This window comes from Oreochromis aureus, linkage group 16, assembly GCF_013358895.1.
Source record: "Oreochromis aureus strain Israel breed Guangdong linkage group 16, ZZ_aureus, whole genome shotgun sequence".
Taxonomy (NCBI): domain Eukaryota; kingdom Metazoa; phylum Chordata; class Actinopteri; order Cichliformes; family Cichlidae; genus Oreochromis; species Oreochromis aureus.
Genome location: NC_052957.1, coordinates 19,453,731 through 19,471,490, shown reverse-complemented (window position 1 = coordinate 19,471,490; position 17,760 = coordinate 19,453,731). Strand labels below are relative to the sequence as shown.

The window sequence follows — 17,760 nt, the reverse complement described above, 5'->3', positions numbered from 1 at the left end:
AAAATTGACCCCAAATTTTCCAACTCTATCGACAAACTATGTCATTTTTTTCCTGTGGTATTAGGTTTTTCCCATGCATGGTGATGAACACAGTGACCCACCATCTCCCAGGAGTCCAGGTGATGGTCATGGACAAGATCACCAAAAACTGCAGAGAGAGGTTAGTACAGTTAATTTGTTGAAATGTGAATGTTTCCCTCACTGTTAATATGTTGGCACTAGTGTAAAACTCTCTGATATGCAGTTACTGGGGGTATATTTATAGTTTAATTATGAAGAAATTATTTTATTTAATCTCTACTAAAATACCTGAATAGTAACAGCAGTAACATTAATCGCTCATTATGATTGTGTTTAATATTATAGAAGTTTAAATGTTTTTTGTAAAATATCCAGTTGAAAATTAACAAATATTCTGAATTGTCCGCCTTAGGAATCTGTCTGACAGCAAAAGAAGAACATCTGGACTGAGGGCTCCACTAGTATGTCTTTCAGCTGGTAAATGAACAGTTCCTGGTATCCATTCACATGCCCAGCTCTATTTTATTTACCTTTCTTTCTACCTTTTTTTTTTTTTTTTTTTTTTTTACTGTTGCCACACATTAAACTTAGAGTAATCCACACTGATGCCTGCTTGTTGATGTAAATATAATAAAGTATTTTAAAAATATATATCGAAAATCTACTCAGACTATCATTTTTTTTCCATAGGCTGTCTAAAAGTTGAAAATTTGATTTAACCTTTGTCCTTTTTTGTTTTGTGTCTTTTTTCCTGGTTCTTGTGTCCTGTTTTAGACATTTGAAGTAAACTTAAATGCGTTTGAATGTAATTTCTCAATTTAAGACCAAAAAAAACCTGTTGACTAAAAGATGCTGTCTACCACTGCTTTTTTTTTTCCTTTTTTTGTTTTTATTTATTTAGCTAGTTGGTTGCATAGTTAGTTGTGTAAGTGTTACTTGGGTTTGGCTGTGACAAATCATCTACTAATAGGAAGGTTGGAGGTTCGATCCCTGGTTGCTCTAGTCTGTGTGCCAAAGTATTCTTAGGCAAGATACTGATGTGTTCATCATTCATTATTAGATAGAAAACACTTAGATGTTAGTTGTTTTCAAAGAACGAACAGACACACACACATATATATAGGTCCCTCATCCTATGGCGAGTACCTGGATAGACGGACAAAATGGTGGTGGCTAACCAACCGGACATAGTGGTGGTAGACAGAAGACGGCCGCAGTGATAGATGTAGCGGTTCCCAATGACAGCAACATCAGGAAGAAGGAACACGAGAAGCTGCAGAAATACCAAGGGCTCAGAAAAGAGCTCGAGAAGATGTGGAGGGTGAAGGTAACGGTGGTCCCAGTGGTAATCGGAGCACTAGGTGCAGCAAGCTAGGCGAGTGGCTCCAACAGATCGACATCGGAGATCTCTGTCCAGAAGAGCGCAGTCCTGGGAACAGCTAAGATACTGCGCAGGACCCTCAAGCTCCCAGGCTCCGAGAGAGAGAAAAAGAGAGAGAGACTATAGTGTTAATACAACTTGACGCCATCCTGGCTGTTTCTCCTGGAAAAAAGCGATGACTGTTTTCACGGGCTGTGATTGCGATAATTTAATGCGAAGCCAATTTTACGTAATACTCTGCAGTTTGGTGCCGATATCTGCGCTTCTGCTGACCAGCGATGCTGACGGTAAGTAGAAAATGCTGCCTGTCCTTGCTTTTGGTGCTGATGTAACTGCAGATCAAGGTGTTTTACGCAGTGGCGTAAAAAGCTATATTCTAGTAAATTAAGTTCAACGAGACTATCATTTTAGAAATGACAATCAAGGAAGGTGATAGATTGTCCTTTGAATCGACATCATATGCGATATAAAAGCCGTTTATAATCGAAATCCTGATAAGATACTACTAGAAAACAGAGGTTTACTAAATACAAACACTCTGTAGTTGCCCATTAAGCCTAATATGTGGTTTGAAAAAACTGCTGTTTCATGCTTTCATGCAGTGCTCAGCTGTAGATCGAGGAAGACCATATTTGCACGCGAGACTATTTTCAACATGAGGAGATGGTGATGATTTTTTATTTTTATTTTTTTATTTTGTATGTCTTTGTTATAGTTTATTATCAGCTTATGTTACAGTTTCTGTTTAGTTCGGTTTCTGGTATGGTTCTAATAAGACAGACACTATAGCTACAAGTGTAGATAATTAATATTTGATCCGTGTTGAATTTTTAAATTTGCTAATTTACGAAGAAATTAGTACTCTCTAATTTTTATGGTAGTTTCATTTTAATGGAGAGAGACTGAATACCATCCAAAAATCCAGAAAAAAAGTACATTAAACTCGTTAATGTACAACATTAACGAGTTTTTTACTGTTATTCAAATGCAAACATGGAAATAACGAGTAGGGGAAAAAAATCATTCATTCTTACCTTATACTAATCTTGGTGCAGGCCAGTGCAGTGCATGACCTGATGCCTTCTCCGGTCAATTCCGCTGAGAGTAAATCAAATGTCCCGCTCTACTGTAGAAGACAATGAATACCTGGGGGGATGTACCAATGTGAGAGGGGTGCTGCGGAATAGTCCAAGTGATCGCTGCTTTAATTTCCCGGTCAACTATACATAAATTGCACGTAGACACGATTTTTTAAAGCTGGTCAACTAGACCAAGTCATTGATAACAAATGAACAATAAATCTACTTTCTCTGGTACTTTATACCCGATCAGTTGCAATGCAATTTAATGCTCAACTACAAATCGATGGTTTTTGATGGTGACCAGAGCCGAATGATCGTCAACTATAAATAGACGTTTTCTCGACGTTGTTGTTGTCACCTGGTCGACTATAAATAGATCAAATATCAATGACAAAAAAACAACGGTGAATCAACATCGTTACAACGTCTCTATAGTAAGACCGTCGGTTTACCACAGTATTTCAATGTTGTTACAACATTGGCATTTCAACCCCGACCATATACGACGGTTCGGATGAAAAATCAACATAGATTCAATGTCGTCTTGCTATCTGGGTATTACATTAAAGTTATAAATCGATTGGCATGTTATTGAGTGAGAAAGGTATTTGATCCCCTACAATCTAGAAGGAATTTTGACCCCAACAGACTGGCTATGTGCCCTTTGGCACTGTTTTTCACATTTCTATGTTTTAGTGAATCTCAATCATTTCATACATTTTATAGCCAGTCAATCAAATTTAGTTTTAGCAGATACATCAGATTTTGCTTTGCCAGTGGTGCCATTACCAAAATTTTAATCTTTTTCATTTTAAGTGAACAGGTACTCCTAGAACTAAATTTATCTTGAAATCATCCGAGATAATAGAGGTGTATTTTTACTTCTGGGTCATTCCATCTCAAATCAGCACATTTCTAGGTTTCTAGAAGAACCTTTGCTGATTTGCATAAACATGTCAAACACTTAAAAGATACAACTTTTTGAAAAACGGTCTCTTGACACACTTTCAGGCCATTTTCACACACTTAAATCTGACACAATGTTTTGAACCTAAATGTCTCAAAAGTAATCTCAAAACGAAAGATAAAAATCACCAAATTTTCACTGACCTTTTCTTAATGATGATGATAAGAAAAGACATTATAACATGATACATTATACTGAAGACATTTTATCATTTATTATTGCATTCATTTCTCAGCTAATAGTAATAGTGTTGTTTAATGCTCTTTACAGCTCTCCAGGTGATTGGTGGAAGTGTGACAGCAGTTCAAGGAGGCACCGCTATCTTACCGTGTTATGTCATTGATACCAATGATGACCTGACACAGATTTCCTGGCAGAGGAAGACAAGAGAAAAACCTCGCAATGACAATTTCCTAACTATCTTACCCAGAGAGGGAGCGCAGTTTGTCAATGGAGATGATGATCGATTTAAATATATTGGGAATTTTAATGACAAAAATGGAACTCTCCAGTTATCCAATGTTACCCTGAAGGATGAAGGCAGCTACACGTGCATCTTCACCTTGTTTCCCAGTGGAAATCAGAAGACAGAGATACCGCTAAACTTGCTTGGTATAGTAAACAGGATGATTTTATTTACTGATTATTTATTGATTGATTTATTGATTTATTTTGGTGCTGTAACTCTCCTAGTGCCTCCTTTCACAAACATCAAGGACAACCTTCCCACTTTGGGCACAGAAGAGGTTTTATTTGCTACCTGCACGGCTGCTGGATCGAAGCCTCCTGCAGAGGTGAGGTGGCTCACTGGTGCTTTGGGAGACAAAGTGAAGACGACAACAAACTCCACACAGTATGACAACGATACAACTACCACAGTCAGCTCTCTGTTTGGTGTGCCTACGAGAGAGATTAACGGTCACCAGGTCCAGTGTGTCATCAGCGGTGACTCCCTGTCTAAAGAAGAAACCCTGCCCTTCACCATACAGGTCTACTGTGAGTATCAGCTGCGGATGTATTTTATTATTTGTCTTCTTTTTTGTCTGTCGATTTTAAATATTTTAATATTTTAATTATTAAATCAAATATGAAAACGATACACAGACACACTAAAGATTAAAATCAGCTGCAAGGTGAACCTACTGAACTGAAGTCAGCGAAAACCTCTTGAGGCAGTCAAATCTTCCCTTACTCAGTATTATCTAGCCATGAATGTATCATGAATTAATGACTAAGTATCCTTTTTAAAATAAAATTAATGTCTTTATGTTCAGTGCTTTTTACTATATCCTACATCCGTGTTTTTTTTCCAATGAAAAACAGACATAAACCTTCAAAACTTTGCACACTCTGTGTACAATAGGCAGCATTAAATGTTTAATGAAGAGTTTTCGTTTTAGCCTCCATGTTTAGCATGACAGACATTTGGTAAGGGAGGAAATCAGGATGAAACTATTTCTCTTTAATCCAGGCGGTGATGTGTTCCTTCACTTGCTGACAAGTGACAATACATTATCTGTAATGCTTGTGTGCAATATATACATTATATATTGATACATGAATTAAGTTGTTCAAAACACTTAGTTGTTTGTGGTCAGGGGAATTGTGCTTGTAATAGCTCCTTTTTGTCAAAACCAAATAAATAGAAACATGAGATAAATTGAACAGTTTCAACTGCAAAGAGCATTAGTGTTGGAGTTATTTTTAGATTCTTCAAAGCAGCGTGAAATTAGTGATGCCCATTGAGATCAACCCAGAAAACCCAGATAAGCTTTGTTCAGCTGAGCTAAAGTGTCAGTAAGAGTATTTCTTGATATTCAGTCATTTCTCAGAGGCATGCAGTCCAAGGTACTCCAACAATCCAGGGTAATAGTAGTGAAATAGAAGCACCACTCAGCTATGATTGAGTAACAGCCTATCTTGCAGAATACAATGTTTCTAATCTGGATCTATTTATCCATTTTTGACCTTCTACTTCCAAGATGACAAAACACCACGCCAAGACGTAAAGGCTGTTTCAAATTAATTTATCAAGCTTAAAAATTACTTCATTGGGCTTCATTCATCTCCCTCAGTCATAAGATCCATGCTGTGCACAGAGAATAGCAGATGAGGAAAAAGTTTGTGGGTGATCTGGTGACAACCTTGAAAGCATATGAAAGAATCACTCTCTGAAACTAAATGAAAAGTAAGTAAAACAGTGGCTTTGACAAGATTCAGACATATTTGAAACATTATTGTGATATGATTTAATATTTTCCAAGTTCAGGATTAACACGGCTGCTTCTTTGTTTTTTTTTTTCTCAGTTTCTCCCACAGAAGTGAACATTAAGAAGATTTCAGAGGACTCATTTGAGTGTGTGACAGAAGCCAACCCGAATGCAAAATTTACCTGGAGCAGGTAAAGTAGTTTGAATAATCGTTTCAGTTGAAATATTTATTTCAGTACTTTGTGTTTGTGTGACAAACAAAAGCACAAAACAAAAAAAACGTCCTAAGAGAGAAAGAGAGGTATTGGATTGAGCACTGTAGAAGGATCTGATAGTGAAGGTAAAGGGAGGGAGCAAATCTAACCACGAATGTCATCTTGAGGTTTGAGGAGGAGGAGTAAAGAGAATAGATCTATTTAAGTTGCCAAGAGTGCTTAGAGCACAAGTGGGAGAAATTAAGTATGCTAAGGTACTCAGAGATGGTAATCTACTGATTGGCTGTAATCTGAAAGTGCAAGTGGAAAAGCAAGGAAACTGATGGGGGTATGTAAAGTTAAAGTGAAAAATACTGCAAGGGTTGGGGAAAGGGGAGACAATGGAAGTAAAGGAGCCATTGTGGGAGTACAGGTAACTGTAAGTATGCAGGACCTGGTGGAGAACTTAAAGTTAAGAAATGGTGAGGTTAAAGGAGTAAGGAGAATGACTAGAGGTCCAGAGAAAGTGGAAACAGAAACTGTGGTGGCTGAGTTTGAGACAAAAGAGGTACCTAAGGAGCTTTTCTATGGGTTTGTAAGGTTCAGTGTGAGGGAATATGTACCCAAGCCACTGAGATGTTTTAATTGCCAGAAATTTAGACATATTGCCAAGGTTTGTAAAGGGAAGAGAAGGTGTGCTCAATTTTCTGCGGACCGTGAGTATGGAAAGTGTGGCGTGGGAGTCAGGCCAAAATGTTGTAGTTGCGGTGGAGAACATAGTGTTGCTTTTTGGGGGTGTGAAGTGATGAAACAGCAGACAGTTGTTCAAAAGACGAGGGTCATGCAAAAAGTGACATACAGTATGCAGAAGCATGTAAAAAAGAAAGAAAGAGAGAAAGAGAGGCAGACTGGGAATCCCAAGCTGGGGGAGAAGCAAGTGCTGGAAAAGGTTATGGAGATGGTAGAAAGGAAAATGGAGGAAGAGAAGAAGAAGATGGTGACATTCATTGCGGGGGTAATAAATGCAACGTCAGATGTAAAGTCGAAGACAGCGAGGATTCAGATTATTGTTAAAGCAGCATGTCATAGTTTAGACATAAAGAATATCAGATGGGAGGATATTAAAGGGGAGCGTAGTTGAACCAGGAGGTGTGGTGGTTAACTTTTCTTGTAACCATCTTAATCTTGCAGTCGAAAGCAAGGAGTCTTTTGGCAAATGGTCAAGCAGTTTGTTTATGATCAAATAGAAAAGCCTGAAATAATCTGTGTTCAGGAAACATTGTTAAAGCCTTGTTTGGACTTTAGGGTGTATACATATATAGCAGTTAGGTATGATAGGGAAGAGGGGAATGGAGGGGGGTGTCTGACATTGATTAAGGAAGGCATACCATATAGGAAAATTGGAAGGAACGGGGAGTTGGAGTACATTGGGGTTGAAGTATGGTTGGGAAGGAAGGTGATTATGATTATTAATTTCTACAATCCTTGTAAAAAGCTGGAAATAAGTAAGCTGGAAGAAATGGGTATGAAAGAAAATATCATATGGTGTGGAGATTTTAATGCACATCACTTGCTGTGGGGGAGTGAAGCAATAATTATGCCAGTAAAGAAACCTGGGAAGGACCATAGTGATCCTGGGAACTATAGGCCCATTGCTCTGACTTCTAATGTGAGTAAAGTGATGAAAAGGATGGTGAATGAGAGGTAGGTTCACTTCTTAGAGTCAAGCAATATGTGAGCATTGTACCAAAGTGGCTTTCGTAGGTGAAGAGGCGTTATGGATGCGGTTTTATGTCTGGAGGATGAAATTAGGAAGGCACAGATTAATAAAGAAGTGGTAGTGGCTATGTTCTTTGACTTAGAAAAGGCATGTGATATGCTCTGGAGAGAGGGTTTAATGATTAAATTGTATGGTTTAGGAATAGGAGGATGGAAGTTTAACTGGATATGGGATTTCTTATGTGTGAGAACCACTCAAGTTAAGATAGGGACACATGTGTCAGAGCCATGCAAAACAGAAAATGGAACCCCGCAGGGAAGTGTCATAAGTCCAACATGGTTTTCGGTTATGATTAATGATATTTTAAAGAGATATCTGATAGTTTTGGTAAATGACTTTTCGCTGATGACGGAGTGGTATGGTAAGGGGAAAAGTACTTGGAAAAGTAAAAAGGTTCTTAATATCATGAGGTGTTTAGCAGGGTTGTCATGGGGTGCCAATTTTGATGCACTTAAAAGTATCTATGTCATGTTAATTCGATTGAGGATTGATTATGGATGTGTGGTGTATGGGGCAGCTGCTAAAACTTGGTTAAAGAAGTTGGATGTTATCCAAGCTCATGCATTGTCGATTTGTTAAGAGGCGGTTAAAACAACGCCAGTATGTGCTCTTCAGGTGGAAGCAGGAGAAATGCCTCATATTGCCTGCATAATAGAAAGCAGCAGTTAATGGTTAGCTATTGGGTTAATTTGAAAGGTCCCAACAAGAATCATCCTGTTAAGAAGGTGTTGGAACATTGTTGAGAAAGAGGGAAGGAGTTCAAAAATAGTTTTGGATGGGTTGGGGATGATAGGGCGAGCGTAGTTAAGGTATATGACAAAGAATTCAGCCAGACAGTGGTATGGCCTTTAACGCCCACTTGGACATGGGATTGTCCAAGTGGATAGGACATTAGTGGATATCTAAAAGAGGGAAGTCACAACAGATCTTTGTCAAGAATTTTATAGTAGATTCAAGGGCAAGTACAGTGGCTATGTGCAGGTGTGCACAGATGGATTGAAAGATCCAGAAGGTGAAGCAACTGGTGTGGCAGTGGTAGTTCCAGAATTAAATAGCAAGTTTGGGAAAAGAACATCAAACTTTCTGAGTATATATGCAGTAGAGCTATATGCCATATTGATGGCCTTAGAATGGGTGGAAGACAGCAGAATTCCAAAAGTAATAATAATATGCAGTGATTCATTGTCAGCGGTGTTAAGCATTGAAAATAGGAATACAAGTAATGATCAGAACATTCTGTATGAAGTTATGTTTGCTGACCACAGAGTGTGTAAACAGGGGAAAAGTGTAGTAATAACGTTGACGCCAGCTATAAAGGCATTATGGGTAATGAAAGAGCGGATAGGATGGCTAAAGAAGTTATTAAAAGAGTAGACTTAGATGTTCAGATACCATTATCTAAATCTGAAGGAAAGTGTTTAGTTTGGAAAGAAAGTAAGAAGTTATGGAAAATGGCATGGGATAAGGAAACTAGAGGGAGACAGTTGTACTGGGTACAAAATACAGTAGAAGTAAAAGAAATAAAGGAATGAATAGGCAGGAGGAGATTGTTATATGAGTAGAATAAGAACAGGGCATTGTTACCTGAATAGCACTCTTTTAAGGATGGGGAAACATTTGACGGGGTTATGTAATTGGTGTGGTGTTATGGAAAAGGTTGAGCATGTATTTATTAACTGCAGGAGGTATGGTAACTATAAGAGAATGATGAGGGTAGAAATGGAAAATTTGAAAGGCGGTTGAGTGGTTAGGATGTCATGAAGGGAAAGGAGTGGTTCTTCAGTTTCTGAGAGATACTGGATTATTTAAGAGGATTTAAAGAGTTAGATGTGATAAACTAAGTAAGAACTAAGAAGTAAACTCCAGGGGGTAGCAGTAATGCAACATCTATGGATGCAAGCTGCCGTTAAAATGGAAGAAGAAGAAGAAGATTGCGCAGGCACTGGATGTTGATTCGAGACTGACATGGAGAGAGCATATTGACCGGATTGAAACCAAATGCAAAAAAGTTATTAATGCTATGAGGTGTGTAGCTGGGAGGGATTGGGGAGCGAGCTCTTCTGCTTTGAAAAGACTTTACCAGGCATTAATTGGATTGGTCTTTGATTATGGGTGTGTGGCGTGTGGTTCGCCAGCTCCTTCTGTGTTGAGACGTTTGGATGTTCTGCAGTCGGAAAGCCTTAGAGTGTGCTGTGGAGCTTTTAAAATGTCTCCAGTCAATGCCCTACAGGTGGAGATGGGGGAAATGCCTCTAGATCTTAGGAGGAAGCAAATATCTATGAATTACTGGGTTCATCTCGGTGGTCATGGTGACGCGCATCCCACAAAGGAGGTACTTTTGGAGTGCTGGGAATATGGGAAAAGTCAGAAGGATCATTTTGGAAAGGTGGGGAATCAGTGGGCTAAGGAGTGTCATGTGTATGACCTTAAAATATGTCCTGCAGTAGTGTTCCCTGTGGTTCCTCCATGGTTATTGGAGACCCCTTCTGTGGACTGGTACTTGCTGGATGTGAAGAGAAAATTGAAAGGAAGACTGGATCTTGTTTCAGCATTCCAATTTCACAGGTTGAATGAATACCCTGAGTGTATTCATGTGTTCACAGATGGTGCTAAAAATCCGGACAATGAAATTACGGGGTTTGGAATAGCGGTCCCATCAAAAAATATTGGAATGAACAGATGCACTGGCAGTGTACACAGTTGAGATGGCAACAATTTTGGTAGCATTGAAATGGGTAGAGTATTCAAAAATCAGACAAGTGGTAGTATGTTCTGACTCGGCAGATGTTCTTTCAAGTTTACAATCATTTTGTTCAAAGACAAGGCAGGATATGCTGTATAATATTCTGGAGACTATAAGCAGAATAAGGTGTAGTGGCAGAAATATTCACTTTCTTTGGGTGCCAGCTCATGTAGGAATCAGTGGAAATGAAAAAGTGGATAGATTGGCTAAAGGAGTTTTGAATAAAAATAGGATTGAGATGGAAATTAAAAGCAGGAAATCTGAAGCAAAAGGTATTGTTTGGAGGCAGGTTGTTAAGGAGTGGCAGAAGCGGTGGGATTCTGGGAGTAAGGGCTTAGGGTGCATAGGGGTAATAGGAGAGAAGAGGTGGTCATTACCAGGCTTAGACTGGGTCATTGTACATTACATAAAACACTACAGATGGTAGGAGAACACGAGATGGGGTTCTGTGGAGTGTGCCAGGAGGAGGAGATGGTAGAGCATGTAATATTGCAGTGCAAGGGGTATGAAGTGGAGAGGAAGGATCTGCAGGATAGAATGAAGAAGCTGGGAGTTAGGGAGTTTACTCTGAAGAGTGTGTTGGAGGGTAGTAGGGCACAGATAAGGGAATTGGTGGGGTTTCTGAAGGATATAGGGGTTTATGAAAGAGTGTAGGGGTTTTTTTGTTTTTTGTTTTTTTGTTTTGCTATAGGTTGTAAGCTGTCTGTCCCATACTCCGGAACAGTAGGGGGCGGTAATGCTCCTTTAAGTTGGTTGCCAACCGCCGTTAACAGAAAAAAAAGAAGAAGAAGGCACTGGATGGGACAGCTTAGGGGTCCTGTGTGTTTTAGTGCACGGACAGCCTGCAGAGTACAACTACGCTGAACCGAAGTGCTTGTGTTTTTCTATTTGCAGGTGAGCACAAGTACTCTGAGGATCTATAGGCAGAGCGATGTAGACATATAAGAAATGTATTAGAGGAAGGTACTGTCATGAATGTAGCAGGGGCGGATCTAGAGAAATTTTCTTTGGGTGGCATGAGGGTGGCAAAGAAATCAAATGGGGTGGCAAAATCAAAGCCCTTTTTTTCCCAAACACACATGCAGGTGGTTACATATGGTTAAAATGATTCAAATGCAGTAAGTATACACGTTTTTCATATAAATATAGTCTATAACTTAATTATTGTAGGTAGCCCACATAATTACACACTTTAGTTACATAAAACTAGAGATGGCACGATACCACTTTTTTATGTCCGATACCGATATCATAAATTTGGATATCTGCCGATACCGATATGAATCCGATATTGTGTTTTTTAATCAATAAAACTGTTTTTTTTAATATCTTGCTGCATTTTGTATAAGTTCATACTCAAGTTTAAATAAACAACAACACTAAAGCTATTCTGTTATACCTGTGTGTAAAAAAATACACTGCACCCAAAATATTTCATAGTTCAGCAACACTGATCAATCTAATAAACTTAAACCTACTCCATCCTCCCTATTCTGGTATTTTAAAGAGTACTTAGCAGAAATTTTAAGCAACCTAACTAATAGGGTTGCAAACTCCCAGCAAAAAAAAGAAAAGAAAAAGGGAACCACCCACCCTCCACCTCATGATGCTTAATTGATGTAATCAACTTTAATTTGATGCAGGGTGAAAAAAAATGCACAGAAACAAATTATTTTTCAAGAATAATTAAATAGATTCAACATCTTTCTTCAACAGAATTGCAGAATTCACAGATGGTACCTTCCCAAAGGAAAAAGTACTATAGCTTACTAGGGTATATAGACTTAAGAGTTACTATATACAGTAATGGACTTCTATACATTTTACATCAGATTAAAACTTTGGGTGTAAGATTCAGATAATTATTTATTAAAAGCTACATATTTTAAATGAGAATAAGAAAGAACAGTATGTCTTTGTGCCCCCTTTTCCCTGTTCATGCCCTATCGGCCCCCCTGGCTAAACTTTGCTAGATCCGCCCCTGCACAGTTACCAGCCGTCAGCTACATAGAAAACGATCCTGGTCTACAAAGTAATATTAAATAAATTCTAACAACAGCTTATCAAGGTTAAACGTGCTGCTGTTGTTCAGCCGCTGGTTTCCTTTTTCTGGTGCAAAGTGGGCCAAAAACAAAGAAGAGAGACGGACTCACGACAGAAAAGCCGATCAGCTGATCATTAAGCAGTTTCAGGATTGAAGTAGCGGCAGGAGAGGGAGAGAGAGAGGCAGTCGCTCCATATATTAAGCTTAACATGGGAACGCTTTACAAACATTCAGAGATGAACTTACACACTTGATTTACTTCTCTCTGGGATAACTTCCTCAGAGACGAAATGCTGGTTTGGTAGCGAGGCTACAAATACACACAGCCGCTCTATCACATGAGCATACTGCTGCAACGTGCTACGGTTATGAGCCGAGTTACGCTGTGTTGCAAGTTTTGTGAGATGCTTTTTTGATATTTAATGGATCGGATTATATTTTTTATTTTTCGCCGATATCCGATCCAGTAATTTAGGTCAGTATCGGACCGATACCGATACGTAATATCGGATCGGTCCATCTCTACATAAAACATGTGAGTTTTGATTCTATGTACTGTACAGCCTGTATAATAAATAAATATGTAGCACGATAAGTATAAAATCCAGAAAGCTACACAACATGGGGTGGTTCATTTACAAACACAAGTCTAACTTAAGTTTCACACTGTTTTTTGTTAGAAAACAATCACATTGTTAGATGCTTAAATTACACAAAATGTCAGAAATCTGCACTGTCATGAACAAAAATTTAAACCTAATTTTTCATGATTTGTTGGATTAACCCACAGAGGTCTGAAATACAACTGGCCATTTTTGATTCCTTTTGAGTTTACGTTTGTATTTCACCCTCAAATTGTTTCATTTATTTTTTCCTTGCCTTGTTTGGCATCATTCTTTTCAGCTCAACTGAATTTAGTTTTTTTCACTGACATACTGCATTAGTATTACTGATCTGAAATCACACAAAGAACTTAAAATCCTAGTAGTATTTTTTACTGTTAAAAAAAAACACAGACATGTTGAGTAAATTTTTATAACTTGAAATGCAAATATAAATTGAATAAACATATACAACTATTTATCTAAAAATGCAGCCAATACACCTGCCGTTTTTTTCATTTTCTACAACCATTTAAAAATATTACTAAAACTAAAATAAGAGAACAATCAGGTTTCGCAATAAGATGCCCCACAAATGATGAGTGCCAGTAAAAAAAAAAAGGTTTGTCTACCAAAAGACAGAGGAGAGCAGCACAGGGATGAACCTGCAGGCCTGACAGCAGGTGTATCACTCCGCTGGTTCTCTACTTAGTGACAGTGTTTACATTGCAAATGTGCCTTTGTGACATTCATTAGTGCCCTCACTGACACACAAAACAAAACGACTACACAACAGAACAACTACACAAGACAACACAACACACTAAGTATACACTCCACACTAAACGTCACAAATCTCCCACATCTAAAACTCTCTCTCTCTCTCGCTCGCTTGTCTCGCTGCCGTTACCGTCACTCCCAAAACTCTCCCTCTTCCTAAACAACCAAATCCCACGTGTTGACTTTTTTTTTTAAATTGGTCGACATGGTACATTTTTCCACCGATAGGAAAGAGGTGGCTTCTTTTTCTTTCTTTACTGTTTTCGTGCTGTCCTTAGAAAACGCTTAAAACACACACACACACAAACGTGACAACAGTATTTAGAAAAAAGCGTGGCTTATATATATTGTCATAACTCTGGATTTACTCGCCTGTAATTAAAATTTAAAAACTTTGAAGTCCAAACTTTCAATGTGGGCTGAAACAGAGACTCAGCGTGGCTGCAGCTTGTTGCTATGTCAGCTTAAATCAGTCATGTGATTTGGAGGTGCAGCGTGTCCGTGGACCACGGAGGGTTAATAACACTCACCTTCCTTCCATTTCCAGTGTAACATCCAACCACCTGTGTAAAATCCGAAATTCCCATGGTGTTGTTCAAAATGTGCTCTGGCACAATCATAGCATCACTTGCTACTGAAAACAAGAAAAAAAAAGCGGTCGGCGCTATGGGCTGAACCATTTGTTAATGGTGGAGGGGAGAACACTATGCAATATATTCAGTTTTAGCATTTCTATTCACTGTTGACTGTAACTACACTCAAACTGTTAATGCTATCTTATTTTAATAAACAACACTGTCATATGCAAAACTGGGGTGGGACTTGGGGTGGCAAGGGATCATTTTAGTGTGGCACTTGCCACCCCATGCCACCCTTCTAGATCCGCCCCTGGAATGTAGACACAATGCTAATGTCTTAAGCTTCATCTCGTCCTTATTATAAGTGATTGTTAGCAATAAATGCATTATCATATTCATTTAGCATTGGCACTTGCATCTCATTAGACATAGCCTATTGAAATGAAAAGCCTCCATGATGAAAATCATTTAAAAAAGCATTTGAAAAAACTGAAGAATTTGTTTGATATTTAATACTCTTAAGTTATGAACTTATATAGAAGACTGTAAACATTTGAGTTACCTGGGCTATGCAAAGTAGGTTGAAATTAAAGAATACATCATCTTGGTGTGCGTAGCAATTAAATAGCTAGCTCAAAAAGCTAATAACTGAAGTTCATTTAAATTTTGACATGACTCACATTTTCTGCCCCTCTGTATTTTTCATCTTGAGGCTCTTTCATATTTTTACAGATCTGGCCAGCCTTTGCCACAGCCTGGTGTCAAAGTCGACGGTGCAAAGCTACAACTGCTGAGTCTGACCTCTGATCTAAATGGCCTCTATCGGTGTGAAGCATCCAACACATATGGAAAAAAACACGGTCAGCTCTATGTGCATGTGGTATCAGGTGAGGTCAGCTTGGATTTAGCTGTGCAGTGAATTTGTCTCTGATTTTTAGATTTGACCTTTTGAGGATGTTGTGTCTTTCTGATATTATGCTGTTTGATCTTATAAGCTTAAAGAAGTGGTTGTCTCACGTCAGTTCCACCATTTGAAACCTTGAGCAGGTCCCAGCTTGTGATAGGTTCTTTTCACAGTCATATCAACTTATCTCATTTACTTTTGTGCTTCAGAACTTGTCAGTACAACAAAGTTTGTTTTTGTTTGTTTGTTTTAAACATTTGGTAAAGCCCATCATCATATATATATATATCTATAAGAGAGAGAGAGAGAGCGAGACTGGGGTCTACTACACCAGGCAAGACTTCACCAGAGGGGGGGGGAGTGTTCGCCCAAGGCACCAAACAGGCTAGGACCGCTTCTGTCTACTGCATCTGTACTTCTGCATTTCTCTTCTCAACGCCGTACCTACTAAACACTTCAACATGTGTTCCCTTCACCTACATGTCCATTGAAGAATCGCCACTGTCTCCCAGACTTCTCCCTTACCTTCTCTCTCACTCCAACACACCTTTCACCTTCCCACTTTCTTTGTTTTTTGGAGTAGTAGCACAGTTACCACTGGCAAAAAGCACCAGAGGCATTAATTTGGCCCCAACCAAGCTGGTCTGTGAATTTTTGTTCTTTGTGGTCTGCTATGTTTCGTTTGTGTTGAGTACATGTTGTTTGAATACTGCCTGAGTCACCTAAATGTGAATTATAAAACTAAATAGTGTAAAAATGAGAACAAATGATAGATCACCTCATGTTAATAATATTCTTCATTATTTTGTCTCAGTAGGAGCATCCGCTGCTGCTTGGGCCTTATTTGGTGTTTTGCTTTCCTTGAATGTTGTTGGGGCTGCAGTATGGTACTTTTATAAACTTCAAAGGTACGTCAAACATTAACTTGCATGTAACTAATATGCAGAATTATATGTAATACCTCTGATGTCAAAGCATATGCAGTTATTCAAATTGCAAACTCTTCAGTTCAAAAATTTTGAAAAAATATATGTTTTATTTTTAATGCACAGTCTTTATTTTGAGGCGCTCCAAATTCTTTCAGCAATTTTCTCAAAAGCTGTGTGGACTGTTTCTGGGTTATTTCTTCACAAATTTAACAGGTAAAAAGTATGGAGAGGAATCTACGTGTGGCATTTGCAATCTGAAAGTTGTTTAGAAGTTGCAGATGTCATCAAAGAAACTCTAAAAAGTTGATACATTCTGTGAAAAACAAAGTGCACCAATTAGCTAAGTGCAATAGACTTGACTTCATCCAGGAAGGAGATATAAAAGGGATATCATAAGCAATATTCTATGTACAATTCAAACAAAATGTATCTTTTTGAACACACATAGTGGTGGGCAGCCATAAGCCAGAGGAGCGAAATATGAGCAACCAGAACACGGAGAACATCAACAACAAGACTGAGGTCAATTACAATTTGTTAAAATATGTCCTAGCTCTCTTTTGTTTCACTCAAAGTTAAATATGTCTCAAAATATTCTTGTACTGATGAATTTGTTTAATGTAAAACTGTCTGTTATGAAAATACTGAAGATATATTTATTTTTACAAAACATTGCTCTTAAATTAAATAAGCAGCTCAGGAATAAAACTGATCTTTTTCATAGTGTGTTGAATACTAAATTATTTAATATTAAATATCTTGAAAGATTTGAAATTAAATGTAAATTTAAACAAATCTTCTGAATTGTCTGCCTCAGCAATCTGTCTGACAGCTGTGGAAGAAAAGGATAAACATTCGAACAGAAGGCTCCACCGACAGACCTGAAGAACAGGTGTAGGTACAGTTTGAGATCTGTACTTGTGCTTCCGCCAACAGTTTAAACTGCTTTCATCAGCAGTTAAAAGTGCTTGCAGCAGTAGTAAGTATATAGTCATTGTAATTTGATAATTGCTTGTTTCCACGTCTGCTTATTAGAAGAAAGTCTGGGAGGCTAAGTTGAGCTCTTTACTGTGATGTGTTGTGATGTGTTGTGCACTGATGCACATACTATGGTAATAAATGTAAGTAAAAATAATAAAAGTACACATTTTGCTCCCTACAGTCCTTCCTTCTGGGTAACGATGGAAGTTTTTAAGTTTATAATATCCAGTTTATCGATATTGAAGTTAATTTCTCATCTGTTGTTGCCCTATGGAATTATATTTATGTCATAACATATCCGCAAGCAAAAACATAATCCGAGCAAATTATTCAATTTCTTTTTCACACTGCAGACCACAGAGAAACGCCACAGACTTATCTGCTGTGTGTTGTCACTGCTCAAATAGTTTTTGTACAGTTTTATTTAGATTGTTTTAGTTTTCTTTGCTAAACTTATATATTTATTTAAAATCTTAATAGTCCATAAAGAGACAAGCAAGAGAAATATTTAAAAATACTATTAAATATCTGCATTTAAATATACGTCAAATTTTACTCAATTTT

At 38.1% G+C, this 17,760-nt stretch overlaps 1 protein-coding gene across 2 annotated transcripts; it reads left to right on the top strand.

Moving 5' to 3' along the window:
• Positions 1 to 68: 68 nt before the first annotated feature.
• On the top strand, positions 69 to 17,615 carry LOC120433582 (nectin-4-like). Of its 2 annotated transcripts, none has more exons than XM_039600003.1 (9): positions 69 to 160; positions 434 to 498; positions 3,722 to 4,063; positions 4,145 to 4,447; positions 5,759 to 5,852; positions 15,115 to 15,269; positions 16,104 to 16,194; positions 16,664 to 16,737; positions 17,033 to 17,615. In XM_039600003.1, the coding sequence occupies exons 1-8, from the start codon at positions 78 to 80 to the stop codon at positions 16,677 to 16,679; spliced, it is 1,149 nt and encodes a 382-aa protein (XP_039455937.1). In that variant the 5' UTR covers positions 69 to 77; the 3' UTR covers positions 16,680 to 16,737; positions 17,033 to 17,615. The 2 variants fall into 2 exon arrangements, with proteins under 2 accessions (XP_039455937.1, XP_039455936.1); XM_039600002.1 differs by having other exon boundaries at positions 16,101 to 16,194.
• Positions 17,616 to 17,760: the final 145 nt, after the last annotated feature.

Coding starts and splice junctions, on each gene's coding strand:
- LOC120433582 (XM_039600002.1), top strand. CDS start 78: ATGGTGATGAACACAGTGACCCACCATCTCCCAGGAGTCCAGGTGATG. Junction 161..433: donor ACCAAAAACTGCAGAGAGAG/GTTAGTACAGTT, acceptor TGTCCGCCTTAG/GAATCTGTCTGACAGCAAAA. Junction 499..3,721: donor ACTAGTATGTCTTTCAGCTG/GTAAATGAACAG, acceptor TGCTCTTTACAG/CTCTCCAGGTGATTGGTGGA.